Source organism: Prunus persica, chromosome G7 (assembly GCF_000346465.2).
Source record: "Prunus persica cultivar Lovell chromosome G7, Prunus_persica_NCBIv2, whole genome shotgun sequence".
NCBI lineage: Eukaryota > Viridiplantae > Streptophyta > Magnoliopsida > Rosales > Rosaceae > Prunus > Prunus persica.
In genome coordinates this window covers 621263-647223 of record NC_034015.1, presented here as the reverse complement: position 1 = coordinate 647223, position 25961 = coordinate 621263, and the positions used below count along the sequence as shown (strand labels likewise).

The following is a 25961-nucleotide window of genomic DNA, read 5'->3' as shown; positions in this document are numbered from 1 at the left end:
AATCTATGAAACTATAAACTGAAGGTTGCAAGTTATATAGACAAGAACATGATAACAGTATAAAGAATTGACTTTATCGTGTTCTTGACAGTTTTTGATCAAGTTTGCAGTTGCCATGGGATAATTGAGCAAGCCAAAGCGACTCAATCATTCCGTGATAACTACATTCAAAGTAAGTGATCCAAATTGGCATCATAGTTCAGAACACATTGAAAGGCTCTCCGTCCAAAGATGTGAGCAGTTTGATATAGCTTTGACTATGATGGATCGACATGGAATATGCACAGTTACAAAATAGCAGAAGTTCTCCTCTATCCAAAGATGTGGACAACTTTTGTTCAAAGAATTATATGACTGTTTGTATTTCAGTGTCAATGGACGTACTTAAACTTTCTATCCAAAGATGTGAGTTAAGTATGTTTAAGTTAAAGTCTTTTGGGGAAAATATTTAAGGTATTAATGTTTTAAAAAACCTGTACAGTCAATCACAATTCAATCCAGACCCTCACTGGCTCCAACTATAAGAAATGGAGAGAAGATCTTGAAATAGCTCTTGGCTTATTGGACTATGAAATGGTTCTAACTGAGGAAGCACCAGCCACACCAGCAACTGATGCATCTGTCGAAACTAGGACCAAGTTTGCAAAATGGACTAAGGCTAACAAAATGGCAATCTTAATCATAAGGAGATCAATTTCAGAGGAGGTAAAGGGCAGCATCACAGAATCTGAAAATGCAAAGGCATTTATTGAGGCAATAGCAGAGAATTTCCAAAGCTCCAAAAAGGCTGAGATAGGTACACTAATGAGCAAACTCACAGATTTTAAGTATAATGGAGAAGGATGCATAAGGACTCACATTTTGAACATGGTCGAAATTGGAAACAAACTGAAAGCTCTGAAAGTTATAGTAGATGAAGCCATGATGGTGCACTTTGCTTTTAACTCCCTACCTAGCATTTATAGGCATTTGAAAACTACTTATATTGCTCAAAAAGAAATATGGACAGTGGCTGATCTAATAGGAATATGTGTGCAGGAAGAGCAAAGCATTAGAAATGATAATGCAAAGGAACATGTGAATCTGGTGCAGGATTTTAAAGGCAAGCCAAAGGAAGGATATAAATCCAAATATGCAGACAAGAAGCAGAAGAAGGATGAAATTACCAAAGGGACAGGTCCAGTAGGTCTGAAATGTTTTTGCTGCAAAAAGTTTGGTCACATGAAGAGGGATTGTAGAAGGTACAAGCGTTGGTTGGACAAGCAAAAGGCTAAAGGGGTTCAAAACAAAGAGAGTGCCAAATAAGGATGACTTGAAGGTGTTCGTGGGAAATGGAGAAAGAGTTAAAGTAGATTTTATTGGTTTAGTTAATCTAGAGTTGCAATCTGGTTTTTGTTTGGAATTAGTTGATGTTGTTTATGTTCCTACTATGACAAGGAACCTTTTATCAATTAGTAGGCTTGTAAAATCAAACTTACAGTTTGAGTTTGATGAATTTGGTTTCTCCATTTCAAGAAATAAAAGAGTTGTTGGTAATGGCATGATTGTTGATGGAATGTTTCGTTTGAATTGCAAACTACCAAAACAAGGCACTGAAATGTTAAATGTCATAAGCACAATACAGTTAAGCAATTCAGAATCATATACTCTTTGGCATAAGAGACTAGGACATATCTCAAAAGAAAGGATGAATCTCTTAAGCAAGCAATCTATGTTGCCATCACTTGACCACCATGAAAGGGATAAAACATGTATTGAATGTACAAAAGGAAAGATGACAAACCTCAGAAAGAAAGGAGCTGTAAGGAGTGAAAAATTACTTGAGTTGATACACACTGATATTTGTGGCCCTTTTCCAGTCAACACTCATGATGGCTACAGATATTTTATAACCTTTACTGATGACTTTTCCAGATATGGTTATGTGTATTTAATAGCAGAAAAATCGAAAGCATTGGACATGTTTAAAATTTACAAAGCAGAGGTTGAGAACCAACTAGATTCGAAAATCAAAGTAGTGAGGTCTGATAGAGGTGGAGAGTTCTATGGAAAATTCACTGAGAAAGGAAGAAATCCAGGACCTTTTGCCATTTTCTTGCAACAAGAAGGTATTGTGGCTCAGTATACGAATCCTGGAACTCCACAGCAAAATGGTGTTTCAGAGAGACGAAATAGAACTTTGATAGAGATGGTGAGAAGCATGATGTGTTGCACAACACTACCAAATTTCTTATGGGGAGAAGCCTTGAAGACAGCAAATTACTTGCTTAATAGAACACCTACTAAAAGTGTTGACAGAACCCCCTATGAAATCTGGTGCAATAGAAAACCAAGTTTCAATCACTTGAGAACTTGGGGATGTAGAGCAGAAGCAAAAATCTATAATCCAATGCAAAAGAAGCTTGACTCAAAGACAATTAGTTGTTATGTTGTGGGCTATCCAGACAGGACAAAAGGCTACAGATTTTACTGCCCAAATCACACCACCAGATTTGTAGAGACACAAATGGCTGTTTTCATTGAAGAAGAGAAGGAAGAAATAGATACAGCAGATTTTGAGTTTGAAGAAATAATAGAAAGCAAAGTAAATGCAGAAGCTGGAAATAAAGAAAAGGGAGTGACTATCTTGAGTTTCGACAACTTGAATAAAGAAATCTCACCTGCACATGAAGACTTAAACGATCATCAAAATGCAGAAGTTGAAATACATCAAAATGCAGAAGTTGAAATACATCAAAATGCAGAAGTTGAAATGCAGTTAAATCTGCTAGAACAACCTCAGACCATGGAATTAAGGAGATCCCAAAGAACTAGAAGACCAGCTCTACCAAATGACTATTTTGTCTATATTGCAAGAATCTGAGTTTGACATCAACACCATAGAAGATCCTGCCACTTATAAACAAGCCATGGAAAGTGAGAAAAATCAACATTGGTTTGCAGCCATGGAGTCTGAACTTGAATCGATGAGCAAGAATGGTGTATGGAGTTTAGATGAATTACCATCAGGTTCTAAACCTATTGGCTGCAAGTGGGTCTACAAAACTAAAAGGAATGCACAAGGGAAAATAGACAGATACAAAGCCAGATTAGTGGCAAAAGGGTTCACGCAACAAAAAGGAGTGGATTATAATGAAACTTTTTCTCCTGTGTCAACAAAAGACTTATTCAGAGTTATCATGGCTTTGGTTGCACATTTTGATCTACACTTGCATCAAATGGATGTCAAGACAGCCTTTCTAAATGGAAATCTACTTGAAGAGATTTACATGAAACAGCCAGATGGTTTCGTCTTAAAAGGGGGAGAGAATTTAGTATGCAAACTGCAGAAATCAATTTATGGTTTAAAACAGGCTTCAAGACAGTGGTATCTTAAATTTGATGAGGTAATAAAATCTCAAGGTTTCATTGACAATCCAGTGGATGAATGCATTTACATGAGGTTCAATGGAAAGGATTTTATTATTCTACTCTTATATGTAGACGACATCCTCTTAGCAAGCGGTAATTTGTCCTTGTTACATGACACCCAAAGAATGTTGTCTACTTATTTTGATATGAGTGATCTAGGAGAAGCCAACTATGTACTAGGAATCGAAATTCGCAGAGATAGACACAGAAAGTTGATAGGTTTATCTCAGAAGGCTTATATTGAGAAGATACTTAAGAGGTTTAATATGGAAAATTGCACAGGCTGTGATGTTCCATTCTCAAAGGGTGATAAGCTTAGTAGTGAACAGTCTCCCAAGACTGAACAAGAAAGGATAGAGATGCAGGACAAGCCTTATGCCTTACTGGTAGGAAGCCTCAGGTATGCTCAGGTTTGTACTCGACCTGACCTTGCATTCTATATCAGTGTTCTTGGCAGATTTCAATCCAATCCAGGCCAGGCACATTGGGTTGCTGGGAAAAAGGTGTTAAGGTACCTACAGAGGACTAAGGAGTATAAACTGGTTTATAGAAGAGTTGAAGAATTAAAGCTAGAAGGCTACGCAGATGCTGACTTTGCAGGCTGCTTGGATACTCAAAAATGCACATCAGGGGTTGTTTTTCCTTTTGCAGGAGGTGCAGTCGCATGAAAGAGTGTAAAACAACAATATGTGTCAACCTCTACAATGCAAGCTGAGTTCTTGGCAGTTTATGAAGCCACTTCCATGGCAATATGGCTCAAGAATTTTATGTCAATGCTAAATATAGTGGAGTCAATACAGAGGCCTATTCAACTATGGAATGATAACAGTGCAGCTGTATACTTTGCAAATGGGAATAAAAGGTCATCTGGTATGAAGCATCTACATTTAAAGTTCTTATCAGCAAAGGAGAAAATTCGAGATGGTGAGACTGCCTTAAGTCATATAGGTACAGAACTGATGATAGCAGATCCCTTAAACAAAGGCTTGCCTAATCATGTTTTTCATAGGCACGTTGTAAGTATGGGGTTGCTGATAAGTTTTGATGCTTAAAGTCAGTGGGAGTTAGTGGGAGTTAAAGTGATTACAGTTTTATTTTGTTTTGTTAACTAGTTTATCTAGACAGTTTTGATTCAGTTATGTTAATGTTTTGAAGTCTTATATTACTAGCATATACTGGTTCATTAAATGACAAATAGATTAAGGCCAAACTGTGACTGTGCTAGCAATTTGTTCACAGTTTGAATCTATGAATGGGTCATTGATTGATTTTGTTTTTAAGACCTTGGCAGTCATTAAGAGTGAGCTAAACCAGTTATGATTGATTACACTTGACAGTATAATCATAACTGTTTCAATCTTAATCCAGTTGGAAGCCTTATGTGTTGTTGTTAGTTCATATGTGTGGTTGTAAAAGTCTTAGATGTTATATATCTAAGGAGCTTCGACAGTCCCTTGTGAACTATCAATTCTGACAGTGGCTTGATAAAGGAATAAAGATAGAAGTAGATTTTCACATGGCCATTAAGTGATGACAATGAGCTTCGATCGATTATTTGATCAAGTGGGAGAATGTAAGATGGTTTACTGTCTTAAACCACTAAAGTGATCTTCTAATCGAATAAGGATTCCTAAGAACTCATGGTTTATCAGAAAGTCTATTCCTATCTGATATGGCAGCCTAATATAAGTGTTCTAGATATATATTAAACAGGCTTAAGGATTCCTACTTTGATAAGGATTAAGATTACCTTATCCTATAAGCATTAAGGTTATCTCTAAGAGTTCATTGATGGGCTAAACTCATAGAGATATGCATATAAATAGGAGGCTCCTTCTAGAGCCGAGATACACACAAAAACAAGCATACAGATATTCACCCCATTAGAATTACTGCTGAAAGAGTTCTCGGCTTCTAGGAGAAAGTCTCTGGTTTTCTCAAGTTCAGTTCAGTTTCATCTTGTTCATCATGTCTGAAACAGGTTAGTGTATTTCATGTTATATCTATTCAAACTTACATGGGTAGGCGCTGCACTATGGTTGTAGCGATGTGGTAGTCGTCGGGTTGTGAGAGAGCTGTCGCAATCCTAGGATCGCGGCTCTGATACAAAGTTAAAATATGCGTACTAGGGTAGAATAATTTGGAGTGATTTATTCTTCTCTCTAGGAGGGTATTTATATGTGTACAAGTATACAATGAAAAGGAAAGTAATTACAATCCCATCTAATATGGGAATCCTATAATTATACATGATTCATGCCAACAATGACAAACTGATAGTTCTGGCCCACGACGATCTGGTGTCTCCACAGACGACTCTCTCAACAATCAACTTCTTGTGGGATCATATGTTGTACATGGACATCTCGAAGTCTGCCATCAACTTGAGACTAGGGTCGTTGATGTTCTCTTTGGCTATGGGCTGCCAACCGCCAGCAAGAGGCAGCGGCGGAGCAGCAGCCGCCACCAGCATCAGAGGAAGGAGAAGGCCAATCATTGCTAGGAGGAGCCATTGAGGGCACATCTTCAATAAGTCCATGGGGAAAAGCTAAATTTACTAATTTTACAGTCGAGCAATGGACAAGTTACATTGGTCCAATCCGTTATATATATTGGTGGATGGACAAAATTGGTTACATAAAATTATGGCATAATTTGGAGATGAACTCAGAAATTTGAGGTCCAAAAATTGTGGAAATTGGATGCATAAATTTTAAGGCAATTTACCATACTCTAGTAAATTTAGGCCTAGTCCTCACTACCAAAGCATTCATTGTACATTGTAGAGGGGAAGTCTTTTGATAAATTGATTAAGGGCTCGTTTGGGAGTGACTTTAGATAGGCCATAATCACTTTTGCCCATATGCTTCTTCATATAATCACTTTTAGTAATTTTAAGTGATTCTGCGGAAACACCTCTCATGTGATTTTTCATAATCACTTAATCAATTAAAGTGATTATTTGGAGAAGTGATTCTCCATAAAAGTGATTATTGGCCTCTCAGGAATTACTTCCAAATGAGCCCTAACATTATATTGAAATAACAAATATGATTTGCAATGGTGAGATAGTAACTAAAATTTTACAACAATAAATAAATAAGTAGCTTATTAAAGAGACCACATTTATGTACGAACATCACATATTATGAACATTAGCCCTTTGGATTACATATTATGACACACGCATGTGCCAATTGGATTTTTTTGGTTCTTACTAATTTTTTTTAGGGGTAATTACATTTTTTATCACTGGTGTTATGGTCAAATTTAAATTTGGTTACCTAAATTTCAATTTTTCCTATTTTGGTTAATGGGTTAGCGTCATCAGCAAATGAAGTGCAATTGACCTATGTCATCAGTTAAGACACACGTGGTTCATGCGTGCAGGGGCAAAATTGAAACTCCACCGTTTAAACAATTATTAAATTTTTAAAAAATAAATAAAGAACAATTAAATGGCCTAGGTTTGTTCGAACCCAAAACCCCTCTCTCTCTTCCCTTTCTGTCTCTTCCCTCTTTCTCTGTCTTCCATTTAAAAGGGGTTTGTTTGAACCCAAAACCCACACCCACCTACACTCCCCACCACCTATCCTTGATTTTTTGCCGGAACCGCCAATTGATCGGACTTGCCCATCCTAACCGGAATCCGTTCTCCTCTGAATTCACACACCCACTCAACATCACCACATATTTAAATATCTAATTCCAGAGCTTTTCCCTGATGGGTTTGTGAAAATTTTCAATTTTGCTTCCTGGGTTTTGTTGAATCATCGTATTGCTTCATGGGTTCAAATGGAATTTATGGGTTTGATATTGCTTGAGAAACACAGAGGATTTTCATCGTATTACTTCATGGATTTTTAGTATCAAACCATACCGTTTGACTTTTTCTTGGTCAAAATCAACCTAAACTAGTAACTACGGTTTGATTGACCAATTTCATTGGTTCAGTCGGATTGATGCCCACCCCTATCCAAAACTAGCAAACACATCAACTATAGAATTAGCTTAACGAACGACATGCTAAAGCTTCATATATGCTCAATGCCCCTCCAATTAAGCTTGAGGCCCTAGAAATCACGACCAAGCCACAAGCATGTGAGATGTGAGCAGAATCAAAAGAGCCCTAGAATAATTGAATTTACGATTTTGATAATTATTCAATTGCATATATTTTACAATGGGATTTTTTTATTTATTGTCTGACCCGAAAAAAAAATTGCATTTTATTGGAGTTATGGGCCTAAATATCTGGATCTTTCAGAAATGGGCCAGTTAAACAAATTTAGGTAGCCGAAACGACGTCGTTACTATGTAACCCGAGGAAACCCTAAGTCAATAAATCTCTACCCCTCACATATCTTCCTCGTTCACTCGCACTGCCTCCAGCCGCCAACCCTCCCGTCTCTCTCTCTCCCTCGCTCCTCTCTTTGTGAGTCGCTGTAATCCGATCTAATGGTACGTACAATATTCGCTTCCAGATTGATCGCCATCTGTTTGTGTAAATGTTTGTTACCAATCTAGAGTTTTTAATTTCAGGCACCGAAGAAGGATAAGGCACCGCCGCCGTCTTCGAAGCCGGCGAAGTCAGGAGGAGGCAAGCAGAAGAAGAAGAAGTGGAGCAAAGGAAAGCAAAAGGAGAAGGTCAACAACATGGTGCTCTTCGACCAGGGCACGTACGACAAGCTCATCGCTGAGGCCCCCAAGTATAAGCTCATCACACCCTCCATTCTCTCCGACCGTCTCAGGATCAATGGATCGCTGGCGAGGAAGGCCATAAGGGACTTGATGGCCAGAGGGGCGATTAGGATGGTTTCTGCTCATGCCAGCCAGCAGATTTACACCAGGGCCACCAACACTTAGGTCTTCTTGTTTTCTGTGTTTAAATGTCGTTTTGATGGTTATTATGTCGTTTTAGACTATTTAGCATCCTCTTTTGGATTTACAATGCTACGGAAACCTAGAGATTTTCTCGGCTTTGTTTTTATGCGATGAAATTACTTTCTGCTTATATATGTGCATCAATCATTGCTTGGTTCTTATTTGTTGGAATTGATTTTTACTTGGATATCGTTTCATCACTGGACTGATCATGAATTGTCTGCATTTTCGGGGCAGTCCAGTTTTACAGATAATGCTACACATCCTAGAGGTCTTGGGCATCTTTCGTTAGTAGGCTTAACCCATAATTGCAATGTTCTTCGCCACAATTGTTGTGATTTTGAGTTATATTTGTTGTGTTGTAGTGTTTAGGGTTTGAGGCTTGAAATAGCATTGCTTTTGTTTTGAGTGACAATTGGATGTCAGCACAATTGTCATATCTGTAAAACGAGTGACAATCCTCCCATGTGCATTGACATTGTAGTGGATCTTCTAGGCTCAGTTTTTGTGCAGATGCTATTGTTTTTCTGTGCTAGAGTGCCTTAGCTGGGCGTATTGCTTATGCTGGATGTTCTGCCTAGGAAGTCCTATAAGTTGAAATTTTGAATGTAGACGGTAGTAAAAGAGCGTAGAGTGGTGCTTAAAGTACAGGTGGGGCTCATAAGGAATTGGATTGGCAAAGAGAGGAACCCTAGTGTTAGGGCTAGTTTGGTATTACTGTGCTTTAACAAAAAACTGTTTCTGCTGTGTTGCGAAAATAAACAGCTGTGAAGTGAAGCAGCTAAGTGTTTAATTACCAAAAGGGTTAACAAAAAAGGGTTAACAAAAAATATTATATATTTATGTTAATTTTTTCAGAAGTTAAGAAATTTCAATACATTTTTTTTCTTTATTTTTTTTCCCTCCCTTTCTCTCTTCTCATTTCTTTTTCTTGTTGGACAGAGACCGTTCTCCCTTCTTCTTCGTCTCCCTTCTCTGCAAGTCCTTTATGTTTTTGGTCGAACTCTGCAAGTCCTTTTTTATCAAAGTTTTTGGTCAAAAGTGTAAGCTTTTCCATCTCACACCTTTCTCTCTTTCTCTCCATCCCTCCATCTCTTAAATTTCATCGAGATCTGGGGCCTTGGGATGTCCGCGGCCTTGAGTTGGCATTTGGGCTCAGCAATGAGGCTTGGGAGGTCGATGATACATCCACACCTCTCTTTCTTTGCTATATGGATGTGAATAGTGGGATTGTAATATTGGGTTGTGTTTTGTTTGGGGTTTGGTTTTCTTTTGTGGAGATACTTGGTGGGGAATATGGGTGTTGGATTTTTTGTGGCTGTGGAGATGACAAAGTGTGAAGCTAGGGTTGGGGGTATTTTGGTTGGAGCGCAAGAAGATCTTCTGGGTCTGTAAAATAGGGAGCTGGGTTTGTGGGGTTTTGGGTTGAGATGGTAGCTTTGAGGGATGAGGAAGGCGAACAACTTGCAGAGAGGATGAGGCGAGCAAGTTGCAGAGAGAGAACGACTCTAGAAAATCCATGAGGAACGACACTTTGGGAGGCTCGAACTCGGGATGATGAGGATAGAGCATGTAATTGTTTGAAACAAATAAGAGCAATATGGGCAATTTGAAAGGTTCATTAAATTCCTCTGCATGCTTCTCTGTGCATCAGATTTTAGCAGCAGGTTGCGAGCTGCTTCGTGTTTTCGGCTGTGGATGACAACAGATTTTAAAATAAGCAGCTTGGATTGGTTTTACCAAAGGCTCAAATCTCCAAAACTTCTTTTCAAAGCAGCTTATTTTTTAAGCACAGTAACCCCAAACCAAGCCCTAGTGTTGGATGTTTAGTTGCACCACAACAGTCTGTTATTAATAGCACTTCAGCATAGCGTTTTTCCAGGAGTGCTATAAAAGATAGGGATTTGACCCCCCAAAAAAAAATTGCAAAACGCTAAATAAAACTAATCCTATCTGTTACAGAAGTGCTATAAAAGACGGGATTTATACAAGACTACAGGGCACTGAGCATGGAACAAAATGCCATACAAAACAGAAGCATTGAGCAAGTTGTATTTGTACTAGTAAAAGTTGTCGATTCAAAAAATTCCAACCCTTTTCTGTGCAACTTTGAAAAAATGAAATATGAAACCTTTTTTCTGCACAAGATGATCAAAAGTTGTGTAATTTTTGTTCTTCACTCTGACGAAGGTATGACGAGAGTCGAACTCTAAGCCCAGTATAGGGTAAAAGTGCCCTACCACTGAACCTGCTGTGCCAACATGTGTGTAACTTTGTTTGTGGCTTACAAGGGAAAATTGGTCCATGAGCAAATTGTAATTTGGGTGTCAGTGCATAATTTTCTTACCTGTAGTCTTGAAATCTCTTGAGATTTGAATTGATTCTGAGTTATCATTTTCTTTTTTGTTCTCTCTTTAAATTTGAGCAGTGACGAATCTTGTGCTCTTCGATGGAAAGTTTAAGTAGAGTTTGAAACTTCCTTTGTTCTTATTTTGCCCGCCCCTTCTCTCTCTCTCCCCTCTCTGGTTTTTGTCTGTTTTTTTTCTTTCTAACTTTAGCTATTTGGTTATCAGTCACTTCAGGAAATCCCAAGTTTTTCTAAAGGGACATGTATCATGCAATATTGCAGTAGTAAAAGAAAAATATTATGCTAGCTTGATGCTATCAAACGAGACAGAGCCAGATAGAAATGTTAAAGAGTAAGCTTAAACCAAAGCGGGAAACTTTTGAGAGACTGGTTGATTGTCTCTCCCAAGGAGATAGGATGGTAGATTCTTTGCTTGTGTTTAGACTTTATGTTTAGGACAGGTTATGCACTGGAAAAAGGCATTTGAAGTTCTCTGGTCAATAAGCTTTTGGGGGGGGGGGGGGGGTAACCATTTGGCTGATACATGTCTAGGGGAGATCTTAGAAGGAAAGTGATGTTTCAACTCTTGTTGACAAAGTTGTGCAATTTACTTCTTTTTCACCGGAAAGATCTACAAGTTACCAATCATTCCACAAAGTTTTTGCTTCTTGTACAGCTAATAATCATTAGCTTAAGACGAAGTGATGTTGAATACTTGCTAATGGGGTCATACCATAGTGGGAAAGTATGTTTGGCTTAAGACGAGTGGTCTCGGGTTCGAAACCCCTCCTAGGCAATTGGAGGGCTGTGTTGTACATAAAAACGAAAAACAAAAGTCAAGAACATCACACGGATAATAGGAATAGGAAATGAACTTCAATTGCAAAGCAGGATCATCAGACTATGCTTTCCAACTATTAAACAATACCAACATCAATTAATGACCAAACCTTTTAATCTAAGATCAAATTGCAAGAAGAGGAAACATAAAGAGTCAACTTTCTGAACATATCTCATACATGGACATTCGCCTTTGCCCCCAGGACTTGAACAAAAAATAAGCAATATGTACAACTACTTGAATAAAGAGAACATTCTCCGTTGCCTTAAGCAAACTATCGATTCAACACCTCTTATTCTTATACTCAATTTCTTATAAAACGGTAATTCTCATTTTAAATTCCCTTCACTTTCTCAGCAACCAAGCACACCCATACAAACTAATCCCACAACAATTCAAACCAAAAAATCAATCAAACCTCACAACCACACTAAGCTCAAAAAGCACAAACCACAGAGTTTGCTGACGTGGATTTATTAAAATCATTAGATTAATCTAATAGTTTGTATTCTTTTAAAAGCGTTTAAATACACCGATTCTAAATGCAGAGGCTCGGGATCCATATGAAAAAATAAGGTGAGTGGAAAAATAAGACGGGGTAGGAAATTTACCATTAATTTAATATTATTCAGAAGAATCACTATATCCCTCAATACAATGGGTCTTTATTATAACTAGGGAGGAATTTAAAGATATCAAATACGTTATTAATTTTGTTTAATTTTCGAGTTGACGAAAAGAGACCAATTTCCAAAGATCCTCCCAAAGCTTCTCATAGACACGAAGCTCATAATGGGCATGATCTGCGGTGGAGTTAGGCAACGATAGTCCATCCTTGGCCAAAACGACAAGCCGATAGTTCTGGCCCGCCACGATCTGAGTGTCGCCGCGGACGACTCTCACAACGAACAACTTCTTATGGGTTCGCAAGTTGTACATGGACACCGCGAAGTCTGCCATCAACTTCAGACGAGGGTCGCTGATGTTCTCTTTGGCTATGGGCTTCCAACCGCCGGCAAGAGGCCGCGGCGAAGTAACAGCAGCCACCAGCATCAGAGGAAGGAGAAGGCCAATTAGTGCCAAGAGGAGCCACTGAGGTTGAGGACGCATCTTCTTCGGTAAGTCAGCGGGGAAAAGCCAAATTTACTATTTTCTCAGTCGAGGGATGGACAAGTTACGTTCGCCCATTCCCTTATATATATTGGCGGATAGACAAAAATGTGTGTGGAAGGTTACAGAAAATTATGGCAAAATTTGGAGATGAACTCAGAAATTTGAGGTCCAAAAATTATGGAAATTGGATGTATAAAATTTTATGAGTTACGGCAGGGAGTAATCAGTTTCTTCTTTAGTTATTTCAGAGTTTAATTAGCTTTCCTCTTTAATCTTTCTTAATTGATTGCACTATGTGCATGCATCTGCATGGTAGCTCTGAGTTTTTGCTGAGGCACAGCAAGCTTTGGAATGATGATCTGATCTTGATCTTGATCTTCGTAGCCATGAAGGAATTTAAGTACAAATTAGTGCATCCATGTGAGATGAATTGATTCATTAACAAGTCAGTGACCAATTGATATCGAAACTACACTTCACATATAAACCCTTTGCCAATTTATTAATAATATTGGGTCTGACTAAAATAGCCCCATACAACTAAAATACTCTAGACAATAACCCACCTATTTTATTACATTTAAATAAAACTCAATTTTTAATTGGATGCCAAAGTGTTCATGTATTTTGACATATTTACAAATCATGCCATCAACCCTTCTTTGTTGCTGAACATTTTTCTCCTTAAAAAAATCCCTTAAGTTCAGGATTTCAATAATGTTTTTTACTAGGCATTCGAACGTGGTTTCTATTTTTTTAATCCCTAAATTTCCACTAGGTTTTGGAACCAATCAATTTCAAAAACATACGACACTAATTACAACCAAGTTTTAATTATATATAAAATAAATAAATAAAACTGACCCACAAAACTTATGCAAAATTGAAACACCATTATGACATTGAATAGCAAATAATTTGTTAGAAAAAAAAAAAGGTTAAAAATGCAATTAGGGGTACTTTAGGAATTCAAAAAATATAACATTTAATATGTTAAATTTGATTAGGTAACTTGCTTATGTGGATTCTTGTAACCGGATTTTACTTATAAAAATTAAGTGTAATTTATAGAAAAATAAAAGGATGGGCTGTAGGTAAGAAAAAATGAATTTGAATGGGAAAATTCAAATTTTATAAAGCACGGGTACCAAAGAGTGGATGACAAATTATTTGGGGCGCAGTTTTCTTAGAGAGCTGATTTTCCCACTCCTCTTTTATTTACTTACACTCCTTTTGTTTGAAATTGTATGTTCCCACTCCTCTTTTATCCACTTACACTCTCTTTTTTGTTATAATAAAAACTATTAGAAAACAAAAGGAAGTGTAAGTTGACAAAAAAGGAGTGGAAAAATCATCACCCTTTTCTTTATATGATACATTAATTTCTTAGAACCCACACCATCCTCTATACAAATATAAATATATAATACAAACATCCCTTATATATCAACCTAGCTAGTTAGCTAATTATTGCATATATGCATGTACCATATAGACTATAAATACCCCAACACTCTTCATTCCTTCCACCAAAATTTGACTTTTCATTCATTTCCATCAAACATCAGTATTTTAATTTCTCTCTTACTCCCTCTCACACAGGAAAAAAAAAAAAGAAAAAAAAGAAGAAGAGAAGGAAAAATGGTGAATGTTACAAATTGTCTTTACAGAGTTGTAGTATTGATGATTCTACAATCATTGGTTGTTGAGAGTGCATTCATTTACAATGTCCTAAGTTTTGGAGCTAAGCCTAATGGTGCAACGGATTCCACCCAAGCTTTTGTTGATGCATGGTCTGCAGCTTGTGCCTCTAACGATTCCACTACCATAAGTGTACCAAAAGGGAGGTATTTGCTTCCCTCTGCTATCAAGTTTAGAGGTGACAAATGCAAAACCCTAGATATTACTTTCCAGATCGACGGAACGTTGATTGCTTCATCTGATTACCGTATTCTAGGCCAAGCTAACAACTGGCTCAGCTTCGAACGAGTTACCGGTGTTTCCATCGTTGGAGGCACACTTGATGCCAAAGGTACTGCCTTGTGGGCTTGCAAGTTAGCTGCAAGCACTGGCTGTCCCAACGGAGCCACGGTCAGTAATTTGCTTCTTCTTTTCATTTGTTATTGTGAACCAACATAGCAACAATTAGTAATTTATCTTTTTCTTGCAATGATAATGCTTGTGTAAGCTTGTGGTCTAAGTTACCCTACAAGTATATTCATCATGTTCTCTTTCTCATTTCTTTTAAGTTTCTTCCAATGCAGAGTCTGAGATTTACAAACTCCAAAAACATTAGCATCAATGGACTAACGTCGTTGAACAGCCAAATGTTCCACATTGTGGTAAACGGTTGCCAAGATGTTTACATTCGAGGAGTCAAAGTCAATGCGGCTGGCAATAGCCCAAACACTGATGGCATCCATGTCCAATTGTCAAGAAATGTTGCAATTTTCAACACATCCATCAAAACTGGTGATGATTGCGTCTCTATTGGCCCTGGCATGAAGGACTTGTGGGTCGAACAAATATCATGTGGACCTGGCCATGGCATTAGGTTAGATTTTAGCTCTTGCTTTGCATAGCTATATATATTAAGGTTGCAATTAAACCCCTTAATTATTGTTAGTATTAGCATTGCCATTGTGGTCTAGCCCCGTGGAAAGGGCCTTGACTTGCAGACCAATGCTCTCAAGTTCAAACTCCGTGGCACATTAACAATGTATGCGTGTGAGAAAATCCCATCCCCAAATCTCTTCTATGAAAAAATAGTTGGCATTAGCATTGGCTTATGCATGCATGGGTGTGGTGATTGCAGCATAGGGAGTTTGGCCAAAGACCTGGAAGAGGAAGGAGTTCAAAATGTGACGGTTAGAAACGCAATTTTCAAGGGTACTCAAAATGGGCTGAGGATTAAGTCTTGGCCTAGACCTAGCAGCGGCTTTGTCCAAGGTGTTCAATTTATTGATGCTGTAATGCTTAATGTCCAAAATCCCATTGTAATTGATCAAAAATACTGCCCACGCAATATCAACTGCCCTGCTCAGGTAATAAAACTAAGTAATTTGTACTATTTTGATGTTATATTATCATATCAAATGGAAACTCTCTGTCTGATGCACATATTTCCATCTTTGTTCAATCTACAGGCATCAGGTGTGAAAATCAGTGACGTATTGTACCGAAACATTCAAGGAACATCAGGAAGAGCAGTAGCAATAAAATTCGATTGCAGCGCAACAAATCCATGCAGTGGGATACGACTCGAAAACGTGAGTTTGACCTACCGGAATCAAGTGGTTCAATCACATTGTACCAATGTAAATGGAAATACTTCTGGCATTGTTCAACCAAATAGTTGTGTGTAATACTGAAGAACAGATAACGCGTGAAGTACTTGTACATATGATATACACACATTTTGCAAGTGAGTAGTGAGTATCGGTGCATTAATATAATTTTTTTTTTCCAAAGCATTAATATTCTTTCATTGTATTGTTAATATAAAAGCATGAGAATATCCTGTGGATTTCAATATTGCTAGAGATAGCATGTACATAAATATCATTTCACGTGATATATAGTCTTACTGAACTTGCAATTTACTTTTCTAAGTTACTTGTATAACAAACAGAACTTTCAAGTTGGTCTACATTGATAGTTTTGCCAGTTTACTAAGCAAAAAAGCGCACTCAAGAGGGAAAGAATGGTTTTCTCAAAACCGAACTTAACGAAGAAGCAAGCATTAATTTTCCAAGTAAAGCATTCCTATACCAATATAATAGTATTATTACAAGATTATAGAACACTGAACACATATGGAAAGAGAGAGGACTAAACCACATTTATTAGGTTGTGTAACTGCCCAATAAGCAATTCTCTCTAAACAGATGACTTAAGGCCAATGATACCTGCCAAAAAGTCAATGTAACAAATATAGGAAAGAGTTTGGGGGATGAAAAGGGAAAAGGGGGAGAAACAATAACCCTACTACTGACTTTTAAAGAACAATTTTCTTGCATCAACAAAAGGCTAGAGAAGTGAAATACATACCACATCCAACTCTTGCTCCTGCATTCCCAGTAGTCTTGCTGAGTTCATGTCCACCTGTTGCATTAACAATAACAGACATCAGGGAACAGCTTCAATGGTGGACATGAATCAGAAGATAAATCCACAGTACTGCAATTTGTACTAGAAAACAGAAATTTGAAATAACTGAAGATGGCAGAGCAAGTTATTACAGAAAAGGCAGAAGCCAATTTGGCAGTGTTTTTTTAATTTCTCAGCACCATTGTGCCAAGTATAAATCATCGTTCTGTATGTCATAAGAGGAGACACTAAACAAATTACAAAAAAATTTCACCAGTTTCTCCACTTCAAGCTTTCAGTGAATCCTTTCACTCCTAAAGGGAGTTCATATTCAAGATAGCGCATATTTTTCCCCGACTCTTAGAGCATTCCAGTTCCAAATATCACATATTCAAAACTTTCCAAATTTCATATCTGCAGCCATGCGGGGAGCCAGGGACCAAGGCAATTGATCCAAAAAAATCCTTAACTAAAATAAAAGCTGCAGTTTCTCAACAGAAACTTAGCATGCAAATTATATGTATATACCTTCCTCTCTCTCATCTCTCAATCTCTCTTCATTTGGTTAGTAAGAAATCTACAATTTATGTAGCTTAATAGTAAGAAATTAATTTCACTTTTGGATGAAAACCTTCACATCAATTATCAGGACATTACCCCAGGGATTGATCGCAGACAACAAAACTTAAAGGAGTATCTATATCACAGTTCCAACAATTTGAACTCTCCGGATCTATAAAGTAATATGGTACTGTAGTATCATAACATCATGGAAACATTCAAACAAAAACATACCAGCATAAAGAATGCACAAAACTCCAATCTGCATTCATATGATATTAACTATCACAGGACAAATGGAAAAGTATTGCAAAAAAACATATGATTTTAAACATGATGAGAGAAACAAGTAAATTCACTCACTTCTAAAACTCTTGAATTCAAAACAAAGTGCCAAGAGATGTGCAAGAGAAATTATTTCTCACGTGCAAAGACCTAAGTAATTGGACTCAACTAGGTGGATGAGCACTTCATAAAATGTTGTGTGATTGACACAAACCTGGCACAAGTGAAATAAAATTACACGGCATGATAATAAGAATGAAAATAATTTAGACTTTAACTCTGAGGACATTGACATCTTTGTGATATAAGCTCAAAAAGATGCTTCACAAAATCACAGAACATTCATCAATTGTATTACAGTATGTAATTAGCCTTACAGGATTAATGACTTCCAAAAGAAAATATTTTGAATGTCACTAAAGAAGGTTTCAATCCCCATGGAAAGAAAAACAATCGCTACCAAATGGGTAACCCAACCTCTCCTCTACCCCTGGCCCTCCCTCCTCTCCCATCCCTGCATATGTGCATCATGTTGCCTTTTCATGTGCCCAATTTGGGCAGAGATCTTGTGCTTAACAATAATACTCACACCCAATGAGCAAAAATATCTGAATGATATTTTGTTGTATATCAGAGTCGAAGCTTCCTGTTGCTGCTTGTTTGGTTTGCAATTGGTATGGTTTACTCTGTGTGTGTGTGTGTGTGTGTGTGAGAAAGAGAGAGAGAGAGAGAGAGAGAGAGATGGAATGGGGCGAGGGAGACGGAGGTGGGCAGTGTGGGGCTAGGGGAGGACGGAGGTGACATGAAATTTATAGTTAAGACCCACACCACAGGTCTCAGCATATTTTGAAGCATGTGAAAATCCATAGCGGCAAGATATATTTCATGATTCTGTTTGTCATGAAGAGGATGTTACTAAACAAAGTATTAAAAAATTTCCAAGGAAAATAATTTTACAGTTCCTCCCCTTCAAGCTTTCAATGAATCAGTTCACTCCTAAAGGGAGTTCATCCTCAAGATGGCTCATAGTTTTTCCCTCCTATTATAGCATTTCCACCAGTTCCAAAGTATTACAGATTCAAAATCTTCCAATGCTTTCAGATATGCAGCCATGCAGGGAGCCAGGGACCAAGAAATTGTTCCAAAACGAGCTCCTCAACAAAAATAAACGCAGCCGTTTCTCAACAGAAATATAGATGCAGATTAACCCTCTCTCTACTCTATTCATCTCTCTCAATATCAATCCATCTTTATTGGGTAAGTAAGAAATATATAATTAATGTTAGAATAATGGTAAGGAATCAAGTTAGAAGCTATGGACATCACAGCAATCTGATAAAACCATATGATACTGCAGTACGAGTCTCATGGAATCATTCAAACGAAAAAACACCAGCACCAAAATCCGATCCGTATCCATGGTATTAACAATAGCAGCACAAACAGGAAAAGAATGCATAGAATTTATTATAAAAACACATGATTTCAGACACACTGAGAAGGGCAACACACAACAGGTAAATTCACCCGCTCTTCTAAAACTCCTGAAGTCAAAATGAAGTGATAAGAGATATGCTAGTGAAATTATTTCTAAAGTATGAAGAGCTAAGGAGACAAGTTTTTGAATCAAAAGGGTGAACGAATGGTTCTTAGATGTTGTGTGATTGACACAAACCGGACAAAGTGAAGGAAAAATTTTCATCGCATGATGATAAGAACGACCATAATTAAGTCTAAATGCAATGAGATTGACACCTTTGCAATATAAGCTCCAGAAGATGCTATGAAAGTGCAAATGTATTAAGCAAACAATCATCCAATCAAATTGTACATTCTTACCTTTGCCAAGATCATCAGGATCAGCATGCACTACAACTGCCCTCCCAAGAATGGAATGAGGTCCGCTTAGTGGAATCTAAGATTGATATCGAGAACTTAGATTATAGAAAAAGGGGAACGCTCCAAACAATGGCAATAATATGCTAGCATTGTAGATAACCTATGACACACACACACACACACACACACACACACACACACGCACATCCACATTTATATATATATATATATATATATATATATATATATATGCATGTTTCAATTAAAAGACATCAGCTAGACGCAATGTTACCATTTTAGAGGATTTGAGTGAACAGAGAATGAATCAAATTACCTGCCAGTCCTTAAGAGAAACCTCAGCAACTCCTGCAGAGTGCAAATTTAGTAAAATACTGAGCTATATGTATCTGAGGAACCATTCCATCTGGTGTACAATACTACATTACACACAGAAACCAATACTTTTCATACCATCTGGGCCTGCAACAACGTTACCCAAATCACCTGCGTGACGCTCCTTATCTGAAGGAGCTCCATGGTCCTTCTTCAATGGATTAAAATGAGGTCCTAATAAAAAACAACATCAAAATATAAAACTTTACTAGTTTACCAACAGTGAACCAAGAAAAACAAATGAGAAAATTAAAGCCCATTAAAGAAAAAGCCAACATTGAAAATTGAGAATTAAAGCTGAAAATTATAGAGAGATAGAAATCTTTTACCAGTGGAATTGCAACCATTGGAGGTATCACCAAGAGCGTGAATATGGAAACCATGAAGGCCCGGAGAGAGCCCAGTAATTCTCCCTTTTACTTGTGTAGGCCCTGTTTATATTTAAATTACCAACAATTAACACCAAAACCCAGAAAAGCACACACGCCGCAGAGAGAGAGAAAGAGAGAGAGAGAGAGAGAGAGAGAGAGAGTGAGAGACCGCTGGTATCCTGAACGAAATGAAGAGAGCCTCGGACTTTGGAATCTCCGGTGATAAGAGCAACTGCTTTCACACTACCCATGTCCTCTGCCTCCTATTTCACGAGTTTCCTGTCTTCTCGACTCGACTCCTGCGTAATCTATATGTCTAGAGTTTTTCTTATTTAGATTATCTATTTAAATTTCACACTTCTTTTTGTTGACCATAATACTTAAATCATTAAGTTGTAAGTTTTATTATTATGTAAAAAGATAAAAAAGGTCATCCAACTTAATAATTAACCTTAATACATCTATACACACACCACACACACATCCCAGAGTGCTGCTATTTCCACCCTTTTATTTCCCCACCCACCTTATCTTTTCACCTACCCTATAAACTTGAATAAACACAAATCTATCTTTCCAACCCACAATTATTTCTAAAATACCCTTTAATTGTATTTCCATATTTGCTATTACAATTTTTTATAAAAAATATATATATATAAAACAATAAAAAAATTTCTTCAATTAGCCTATCCCCACCGCAACCTTCTCCTCTGGCGAAAACCCAACAGTCAACAACACCATGACCTTACAAATATTTAACTCTCCTTCTTCAACCAAAGAAAAACTCTCCTTCTACTGCCAACGAAAAAAAACACTCACCTTCTTATCACCTACAAAAAAAAAACTCACATTGATTACTTTGTTTGTTCCAGAAAATAAAAATAAATTTGCTTTATTTTATTTTTAATTTCAGAAACTGCAATAGAGGTGTTATTTGAGTTTGAAATTTAAAGGACAGAAAGAGACAAAGGAAGAAAAGAAAATGACCATGAGTTTCTGTTAGTTTTAGAGTTGCCCAAAAGCTCAAAGTTGATGTAATTATGGGACTACTTGAGCTTTAGAGTTAGAGAAGAAAGAAAAACAATTGGATTATGTGTGACTAAAAATAAAATTGGGGTTATGATAGTTTGCAAGTTTAGATTTTCTTATGGTTCCTAATTTTTGAAGAACGCAGGGAGAGAAAGATGTTGATTTCATTTTGTTTGGTGGGTTGGGTATGAAGATGGGTGTGAATTTTGAACAAAAATAAAAAGAAAAATAAAATATGGTGTGGGTGGTGTGAGAGAGATTGAGAGAGTTGTCCTCATAAGTCATTTTACAAAGAAGTAAATTTATCTTTAAAATTTTGAAAATAAGGTGGGTGGGAAAATAGGACAAGTGGATGGAAATAGCAACACTCTACACCCCACCACTCTTCATATTAAGTTTTAGAAACCTCCTTCCAAATTCATGTTTACAAACTCACTCACTCACTCACTCACTCACTCTCTCTCTCTCTCTCTCTCTCTCTCTCTCAACAATACCCAAGTGTTAGAATTCCAGTTAAAGTTCTTGAAGAGAGGTAAAGCTGTTCTCTTTCTCTAGAAAGTATTAAATTTCGGATTTGGGGTTTCGTTTGTTTGTGTTTTTTTTTTTTTGGCTAGGAACAAAGAAAATTGTGGGGTTTAAACAGAAAATCTCTTTTAGTTCTTATTTTTTCAGTTTGGTGTGTATTTAAAGGTAGTTTGGGAAGATAGTGGGGTTTTCTTAGAAATTGTGAAAATTTAAATTAAAAGTTGGGTTGAACTAAGAGAAGTGTGGGGTTTAAATAGAAAATCTCTTTCTATTTAAACCATGCACTTCTTTTGTTCACCCCACATTCTAAGTTTACCTCAATATTTTTCCAAACTATCCCCTAAATACATACCCAGCAGAAGAAAAAAAAAATTAAAAAACTCATCAACCTCACACAACCCACACCCTGCTATCTTGCCACTTACTACTCTAAGTTCACCTCAACCTCACATTACTTAAAGAGATAAAAATACTATTGTCAAATATGTAGCAGCATTGAGAATGAACTAGGAGGTTTTGTGAAGAGAAGATGAGAGTTCAGTAGGTTTTTTGGATTGAAAGAGAAGAGTAATCTTAGAGAAATTTGTGTTTTTCCAAAACTTAATATGAAGAATGGTGGGGTGTATGTATAAATGTACTAGGGTTAAGTATTAAGTTGGATGACCTTTTTTGTCTTTTTACACAAAATAAAACTTAAGAGCTTAATGATAAGTTTTTGGGTGAACAAAGAAAAGTGTGGGATTTAAATAGAAAAACTCTATGTTTATCCAATTCGCCAATTATTTTGTTGGTTTTTTAATTGCCACTTGTTGAGGCCCAAGAAAGTTCGATTTACATTTTGTTGAGAATAAAGATTGTATATACTGTTATAAAACTAGAGAGAAATTAGAGAGAAGGAATAGAAGAGAATGTTTTCTCTCATCTGTATATTCGCTAAGTAGAGGGGGAGGGGGATGCCATATATATAGGCAAGTAGAAGTGGGCTCCACATTATAATTTACAACACTCCCCCTTGGAGACCACAAGTGATACGGAATATGTCTCGTTAAAAACCTTGCCAGTAAAAACCTAGTGGGACAAAAACTGGTCAAAGGAAAAAAGAGTACATAATCATGTGTAACATAAAATTCTATGTATATTGACGCGCGTGCGACACTGCCTTGTTAAAACCTTGCCAGGAAAAACCCAGTGGGATAAAAACCTGGACGAAGGGAAAAAGAGTACAGTGTTTGAAGATCTTTATTGATAGCACGCTTCCCCTGATGCTTGGCAAGATATCTTTAAGTCATACTGTTGATCACCTTTCTGAATATCGTAGTTGACACTGCTTCTGTGAGTCAATCTTTGAGCGACACTGCCTCGTTAAAACCTTACCAGGAAAAATCCAGTGGGATAAAAAAACCTGGATGAAGGAAAAAGAGTACAGTGTATGAAGGTCTTTATTAAAACCACGCTCCCCCTGATGAATATCTCCCCCTGAAAAATTTATGACTAGCCATCCCAAAGTGGTGGTGATGGAGCTGAGCTCTATCTGGTCTAGTATACTTCCGGAAAAACATTTAAGGACCAATGAATAAGACTCATAAAAATGCTTCAATACTTTCTTAGTATAAGCAAGAATCTCGTTGGCATAATGCTCGATCGAGACAAATATTTCATGAATTCTGCAGAAGCTTTAATGTGTTGCAATCACATTATAATCAATGTACTCGCTGAGGTAATTTATGCATATTAATATTGAGTACAAATTTTGTGCTTCAAGCACATGTCCTTTAGGGACTTGCTTTATGCAATGTCAATCCTCTCAACGGATTTTGTCTAAAAGGGATTAAACTTTATGACACATTATATAGCTTTTACCCAGCTATTTATACATCTTTAGGAAATCGCTTCTGGCGATATGCTCTGTGCATTTAATAACCCTTAAAGATAATATGTTGGTTTCCGTAATTGTGTAATAAGCGGGGCACAATTGAATCTGTAAATATGGAGATAACCCAACATTCCTTGTTTCTGCCAGAAAACAGTGTGTCATACAAAGTAGGTATATTCCCTTTTATTTCGAACACCCAAGTATAACTTTCAGTATTAACAAATTTTGGGGTTCGTATTGTGGGTTTGTTCTTTCACGTTCATTCTCATCTATAATGGAATTACCTCATTCCATTTTGGCCAATGATATTGTCGACATTTAATAATTGAACGTGGTTCCAATCAACACAGCCCATTGATGATTTGAGTAGCTACTCCAAAACCAAAAATTGTCATTCATCAATTCATGATCTCACCATTCTCATGTGCATGCGCATGCATCAATTATAAGCATTTCTTTGCTTTTGGGTACCCAAGCCACTTCATGGGGCTTTTATTATGTGAGAATGTGGATTATAACCTCCAATGGAGCGTTATTTTACAGTAGGGCGTGGATAATCTCTATTTAGAGAGTTGGAACATTTAGAACCCATATATCTGTCATGCTGCAGGCATGCCACAGATTAATACATACATGTCAATTAATTTCTGGGACTTTAACCCATACAATTTGCTATGCATTAGGCGTGCACAATATCAATATTGACATGTCAAAGGATTGTCCTTTCGGGACTTCAATCCACATCATTTGCTACGCAACAGGCGTGCATCATATTGATCACTGCTATACCCATATTCTGTTCTTATGGGACTTTAATCTGTGCAGTGTATTATCAATGTATCCATCTTACAATCTGTAAAATTTGCATTAATAATTCATGGATACATACAAGCCATTCTTTTGGAACGGACTTATCTTCCCATTTGGTTACCTTTAAAGATAAAATATCAAATAAGTATATAAGCATAAAATAACACAAGTATTGCTTACGTCCTTAGGTGGGAGAAACTTTTCTCAAGTATCATTCAAGCTCGTATCGGCCCAGTAACGCTTGATGATCTAGTTATATCCTGCAAGAGCAAAAAGTCAAAATTCTTCTCTCTGTCAAAAATAAATAAATAACCCTCCAAGTTAGGATCACTTCATGGATTCATTCTTCAGATGTTCATTCTAAAGAAATAAAATCTCTTATGAACAGAGAGTTATAAAAAGAAAGAAAAAATACAAAGATTGTGATATTGATTGCAAGGTAAGGTAAGCAATCAAGGAAGGAAGCTGGTGGGAGCAAACAACAAGCTCTCATTTCTCCTAGTCTAGAAGGACCTCAGGAGATTAAAGCATAAGATCGCCTTCACAGTTTCCTGATGTAGCGGAAACGTGATCAGGGATAGTCTTGCTTCCTGAATGGATGATCAGAGATAGTCTTGCTTCTCGGGCATATTGAGTGCTCACTGATAAGAAAAATAAGTAGATATCGCATCACTAGGTATGGAGAAAACTGGATGTCTTCTGCAAAGAAAATTTCGTTAGTAACACATTTATACACAAATAAGAGGAATAGGTAGGACCGGTGAATTTCAAATTAACCATAAGAAAATTGCAAGATTTTCGGGGTGCTTTTGAAAAAATAGCTCCGTGAAATCCGCAAAGCAAGATCGGCTTTTGACGAAAATAATACTTTGAAAACGCCGAAAGTGCCGACAGGCATTATCAGAGGCCACGTGAAGTTTTGGACTCTGGGAAAGAAAAATATAATATGGGGATCTGAGATAATATTGGGATCCTGGAAACTGTAGCCATATTTCCTCCTATAGATATGGCCTTTGCAAAACTTGATTGGAGCAACTGCGTTTCAACTTGCTCCTTTCCTATTATAATGATTGCGCACATTCTTAAAATTTGCACCTGTGGTTTTTTACGTCTTTTCAAAATGACGGTTTGGAACCTTGTGCCTTATAGGTTCAAATAACCACATCGACTCTCCCAAATTTCATAGTTCAACGTATGGAACTTTGGCCTGTGATAAACACAAACTCAGAATTCATTTGCCCTTTTCAAATGAACATGAAATATGGATTGAGTAAAAGCCACGCTAATATCTCATATATTTGGGTTCATGAGCTTCCGGCCCAGATATAACAAAATATGTGGGGAGCCTCAATTCATCATTTGAGGTTTATATTGATATTATCCATTTCACGGTGTATTCTTAACAACCGGAATTCACAAAATATATTTCTTCCTTGAGGTGTCGATTATAACAAAATCGAACTTTATTAAATTCATCATTCTCTTATGCCAAAGAAATATGTGGCGTATCACAATTTGCAATAATACCTCAAGGGTTGTCCATTTAATTGTTGGAACTTCAGGTTCTCAACACTGTTAGATTTTGAA

The 25961-nt window shown here is 37.1% G+C and overlaps 4 protein-coding genes across 4 annotated transcripts; 2 read left to right on the top strand and 2 right to left on the bottom strand.

Annotated features, from left to right (window-relative positions):
* On the top strand, positions 7758–8456 carry LOC18770634 (40S ribosomal protein S25). Its single transcript, XM_007202720.2, has 2 exons — positions 7758–7872; positions 7954–8456. The coding sequence occupies exons 1-2, from the start codon at positions 7870–7872 to the stop codon at positions 8275–8277; spliced, it is 327 nt and encodes a 108-aa protein (XP_007202782.1). The 5' UTR covers positions 7758–7869; the 3' UTR covers positions 8278–8456.
* LOC109950203 (cysteine proteinase inhibitor 1-like) lies at positions 11892–12593 on the bottom strand. The gene is made up of 2 exons (XM_020568237.1): positions 12228–12593; positions 11892–11945 (listed from the first exon to the last, which is right to left on the bottom strand). Exons 1-2 carry the CDS (start codon positions 12591–12593, stop codon positions 11892–11894), a joined length of 420 nt encoding a protein of 139 aa, XP_020423826.1.
* Positions 13884–15961, top strand: LOC18769074 (polygalacturonase-like). The gene is made up of 4 exons (XM_007203211.2): positions 13884–14687; positions 14861–15150; positions 15412–15640; positions 15743–15961. The coding sequence occupies exons 1-4, from the start codon at positions 14079–14081 to the stop codon at positions 15959–15961; spliced, it is 1347 nt and encodes a 448-aa protein (XP_007203273.2). The 5' UTR covers positions 13884–14078.
* On the bottom strand, positions 16195–20456 carry LOC18770306 (superoxide dismutase [Cu-Zn] 2). Its single transcript, XM_007202643.2, has 7 exons — positions 20304–20456; positions 20093–20194; positions 19842–19937; positions 19705–19736; positions 19371–19446; positions 16647–16700; positions 16195–16504 (listed from the first exon to the last, which is right to left on the bottom strand). Exons 1-7 carry the CDS (start codon positions 20383–20385, stop codon positions 16476–16478), a joined length of 471 nt encoding a protein of 156 aa, XP_007202705.1. The 5' UTR covers positions 20386–20456; the 3' UTR covers positions 16195–16475.